This window comes from Gracilinanus agilis, unplaced genomic scaffold (genome assembly GCF_016433145.1).
Source record: "Gracilinanus agilis isolate LMUSP501 unplaced genomic scaffold, AgileGrace unplaced_scaffold39476, whole genome shotgun sequence".
Taxonomy (NCBI): domain Eukaryota; kingdom Metazoa; phylum Chordata; class Mammalia; order Didelphimorphia; family Didelphidae; genus Gracilinanus; species Gracilinanus agilis.
Genome location: NW_025372996.1, coordinates 1 through 4,943, shown reverse-complemented (window position 1 = coordinate 4,943; position 4,943 = coordinate 1). Strand labels below are relative to the sequence as shown.

General features: G+C 42.4%; 1 protein-coding gene across 1 annotated transcript; it reads right to left on the bottom strand.

The window, feature by feature from the left end:
* Window positions 1-1,479: 1,479 nt before the first annotated feature.
* Window positions 1,480-4,469, bottom strand: LOC123255117 (sushi, von Willebrand factor type A, EGF and pentraxin domain-containing protein 1-like; the record flags this gene model as incomplete). Its single annotated transcript, XM_044683971.1, has 1 exon — window positions 1,480-4,469. A coding segment is annotated over one exon (2,796 nt), but the record flags the coding sequence as incomplete, so codon positions are not given.
* Between the last annotated feature and the right edge of the window lie 474 nt (window positions 4,470-4,943).

Genomic DNA, 4,943 nt, shown 5'->3' with positions numbered 1-4,943 from the left:
TATAAAAATATATATATATATATACCTTCACTTGCTAAAATTCTTACCTTCTTTTAAAGCCCACCTTGGAGGTCCTCTGTTCATGAAAACTTGATCTTCTAATCAATAAATTATGATGATGATTAGATATTACATCTTTAAAATAACCAATGGGGAGGAGTGCAGGCAAGCAGTTCAATACATTGAGAGCTAGGTCTAGAGATGAGAGGTCCTGGGATCAAATCTGGTCTCAAACACTTCCTATTTATATGACCCTGGGCAAGTCACTTAACCCTCATTGCCTAGACTTGCTCTTCTGCCTTGGAGCCAATACACAGTATTGATTATGAGATGAAAGGTTAAAAAAAAACAATCATGAATGGATGGAATTCCAAACAAAATAATGGCGATTTAGCAATTCTGGGTAGAACGAAGTCAAGCATGGGTCAGGTTTAGGGTGGAAAATATGGTGGGCTTGGAATATGGAGGATCTGAGTTTTACTCCAGACCCTCTCAATGACCTTGGACAGATGTTAGAACATATAAAATGGGGTACTATCCAATGTACAATAGTACTCTAGTGCAATGGATAGAGAAAAAGGGCTGCCCTTGAAACCACTAAAACTTGGATTCAAATCCTGCCTCTGAAACTTTTTGTTAAGTGCTCTAGGCAACTTCCTAAGATGAGAAGTTGCTAAATTGCATTGATAGAGGGAGTTTTCTCACCTAGGCATTCCCTAATCCAATGAAATCAGAAGTCTAGTCCATATTCCTAATCCACTTACTTCAGAGTTGGTGTGAGATAAATGCTTTGTATATCATTATAAAAATGTGCGCTAATATTCTAAAAAATCTAAAGTTCATAAGGCCAAGCCTTAGAGGGTATATTTTACTTTTCTTTGTCCTTAGCCCCCAGTCCTCAGTCCAGTGCCTCACACAGAGTAGGCACTTAACAAATGTTTGATGACTTTATTGGTAACATACTCATTTTACAATAGTTACTTTTTTTAAACCCTTAACTTCTGTGTATTGGCTCCTTGGTGGAAGAGTGGCAAGGGTGGGCAATGGGGGTCAAGTGACTTGCCCAGGGTCACATAGCTGGGAAGTGTCTGAAGCCAGATTTGAACGTAGGACCTCCCATCTCTAGGCCTGACTCTCAATCCACTGAGCTACCCAGATGCCCCACAATAGGTACTTTTTAAAACCTGACATTTGTTTTCTTTTCTTTTTTTTTTTTTTCTTAAACCCTTCCTTCAACTTAGAATCAATGCTGTCTATTGGTTCCAAGGCAATAGAACACTAAGGATCAGGCAATGGGGGTTAAGTGACTTAACCAAGATCACACAGCTAAGTATCTGAAGCCAGATTTGAACCTAGGATATCCTGTCTCTAGGTTTGGCTCTCAATCCCCTGAGCTATCCAGCTGCCCCCAATGCCATTTATTTTCACTTTTAAAATTTCTTGCCTATGCCTCCTAGAGACTTTAGAGCAGGGGTTCTCAATCTGGGGGTTTGTGGCTTAATTTTTTTTTGATAGCTATATTTCAATTTGGCTAGTTTCCTTTGTAAAAATATATTTTATCATCTGCATTTTAAAGACATTATCTGGAGAAGGGATCTATCGTCTTCATTATATTATTAAAAGGGCCTAGGACATGACAAAGGTTAAGAAAACCCCGCTTTATAGTTGTTACCTTACCTGTGATGTACTTTACTTCCATAAGTATGTGCCTCTCCAGTTGCTACCGCATTAGCTACAGCAGGTGGTGGTCCACAGGAGAGAGGCTCACAGCTTGGATAGGGCTCGCTCCATGTCCCTTTCTCTGTACAAATCAGGTCAGACCTGTCCTGCATGACATAGCCAGTCATACAGCTGTAGGTTATTGCATTCTCCTCCAGGGAACTGCTCCCATTGATGAATGCATTCAAAATTGTTGGTGGGGGACCACAAGAATTGCGTCCACAGAGCGGAAAGCCCGCACTCCACTGTCCAGCTGCTTCACAAGTAATTTCAGAAGACCCCAGAAGCTTGAAGCCTTCAAGGCATTGAAACTGCGCAACTTTTCCACAACTGAAATCTTCCCCAACAACGAGGCCATTTTGAATCACGGGCATAGGACACTCACAGGGCAGGCAAGAAGGGGGACTACCACTCCAGGAGCCACTGGAGAGACATTGTCTCAAAGGAGGGCCAAGGAGCTCATAACCAGGAAAGCACACATACTCTATGTAGTCTCCATAAGAAAAGGAGGAACCATTTAGGAATCCATGAGAGAGATCTTCCGGAGGGCCACAGTTGACTGGTTTGCAGAGAGGTGCCTCTCCATTCCAGGTGCCATCCATCTGGCAGGTTAGTTTTGTGGCACCATGCAATACATAGCCTTCATGACAGTGGAAATCGATTTCCTTCCCAAAGCTGTGTTCCAGTTCACTCACTTCCCCATTGACAATCTGTGGTGGTACCGGACACTTGACAGCCACACAGACTGGAGTGACGCCACTCCAGCTCCCATTGGCCAGGCAAACTCTGCTACTAGATCCTTTAAGCAGGAATCCTTCATTGCAAGTATACACAATCTCCTTTTGGAATGTGTACTCATTCCCACTCACCTGACTATTCTCTGAGATTGGGGGTGCACCACAGGCCACGGGGACACAAATTGGTTCATTCCCATCCCACTGACTGTCTTCCTGACACGTTCTTCTGTTGGAGCCGTTCAGTTCATACCCAGGGTTGCAAGAATAATGCAGCACACTCAGGTATGTGTAATTTCCTCCTTGAATAGATCCATTCATTAGTTGGTTTGGTTTATTGCATGAAATTACTTCACAGTGTGGGGCATTATCACTCCATTGTCTATTTGATAAACAAAGTCTTCTGCTAGAGCCCACCAGCACATGCCCTGGGTTACAGCTGTAGTGGACTACGCTGCCCATTGTATTTTCAGTAAAATGCAAAAAGCCATTCTGTGGCTGGCTAGGCAAGTCACATTCTATTGATATGCAGGCAGGGGCACTGCCATTCCAAGTCCCATCCTCCTGGCAAATCAGCATAGGATTACCCAAAAGCTCATGTCCAGGGTTACAGCTATATAAAACTAGAGTACCATAGAAAAAGTTAGGTATGTGCATAACTGTAGGGCCTTTCATGTTTTTCCAGGTACTCTCCATTGGACTAAGTGAATGAGGAGGTTCAGGAGTCAGGTATGGGACTTCCATAGCATCATCTTCTTGATCAAAATATCCTTCTTGACCTTTGACTTTCACATAGTCTCCAAAATCAATATGGGGAGGAAGACCACAGTCTATGGGAAGGCACGTTGGTATAAAGCTGGACCACCCTGTCTCATCGCAGGTTTGCATGGCATGACCCGTCAACTGGAATCCTGGGAAACAACTGTAGATAATCATGGCACCATAGCTGTAATCTGCTCCTTCCACAAAGCCATTTTCAATAGGTTGTGGGGGCTCACAGTAAATGGCACTACAAGATGGAACAGTCACATCCCAATCCCCTGTCTCTAAACAAGTCAGAGTTTTTGGTCCTTCAAGGCTAAAACCCCTATCACACGAGTAGGAGATGGTTTGTCCATAATGGAGGTTTGTGTAAAAAAGTTTGCCATTTAGGATTTCACTGGGTTTTGGACACTCAATGGGTTTGCAAGTTGGTTTTCCTCCAAGCCAGTGTCCATCTTCTCCACAAAGGATAGTCATATTTCCCATCAATTCAAAGCCAGGTTTACATGTGTACAAGGCTGTGCTGAGGTAGGCAAGACCTTGCACGTCTATGATGCCATTGGGAATTTCTTCAGGCTGAGGGCATTCGACGGGGATGCATTCAGGCAGTGGTGAACTCCATGTGCCATCAGCTTGGCAAGAGGTAGTGGAATCTCCTCTCATAAAAAACCCATCTACACAGGAGTATTTGATAACAGTTCCAAAATGAAGAGCAGGGGAAGAATCAGGGACACCAAAGGAAATGAGTGGAGGTGGGAGGCAAAGTACCATCTTACAGAAAGGAAAAGAGCCATTCCACCGTTGTGATACCAAGCACTTCAGGATGGAAGGTCCTTGGAGGACATAACCCTCCTTACAGGAAAATTGTACCAAACCAACTTCATGCACCAATTCCTTTATTACAAGTTGATTTTCCAGCAGGGGTGGGTCTGGGCACTTGGCTGGCACACACTTTTGATTTGGCTTTCTGTTCCACTTCCCTGACTTCTGGCATGTCCAAGAAGCATCTCCCACAAGGTCATAACCCTCATTGCAGAAAAACTGAACCTTAGATCCCACCTCAAAGATTTCTCCTTTGATATAGCCATTCTGAAGAGATGGAGGTTTCCCACAGCTGAGGGGAATGCAGGCTGGAGGAGATTCACTATGCCACTGGCGATTGGCCTGGCAGACAAATGAAGGACTTCCCACCATCTTGTATCCTGGGTTACACTGGTACCTCACTTCACTTTCAAAGACTTTTCCAGTTGTGTGCTGTACGATAGGGAATAAAACAAGAGGGCATATTTTAAAACGCAACAAGAAGAATATACATGGTAAATATACAGATGAATTATTTTATTTGTTGCCAAGAAAACAATTGAATGAGAATGAAATTAAAATGCCCACAAGGAAAATGGACTGCACACATCACAGTATTTAGAACATATTTTAAATGTTCTAGTCTATTTTTTCTAATTAGAAGGTAAAACTAGTGCCTGGAAACTGGACCAGGAGACATTCACATTATACAACTAGCATAATTCTGGGCATATAAGAGGTATTCAATAAATGCCTTTTCATGCATTGAGTGATATAACCTTGGAAATAAATTCCTAAGCAAACTATATAATTTAAGCTTTCCAAGATAATGCCAAAGTTGATATTAGAAAAAACAAGTCCATAATTTAAAAAGTGCAAATTTTGCCCTATAAAAGCTGTGGTTTTATATATATATATATACATATA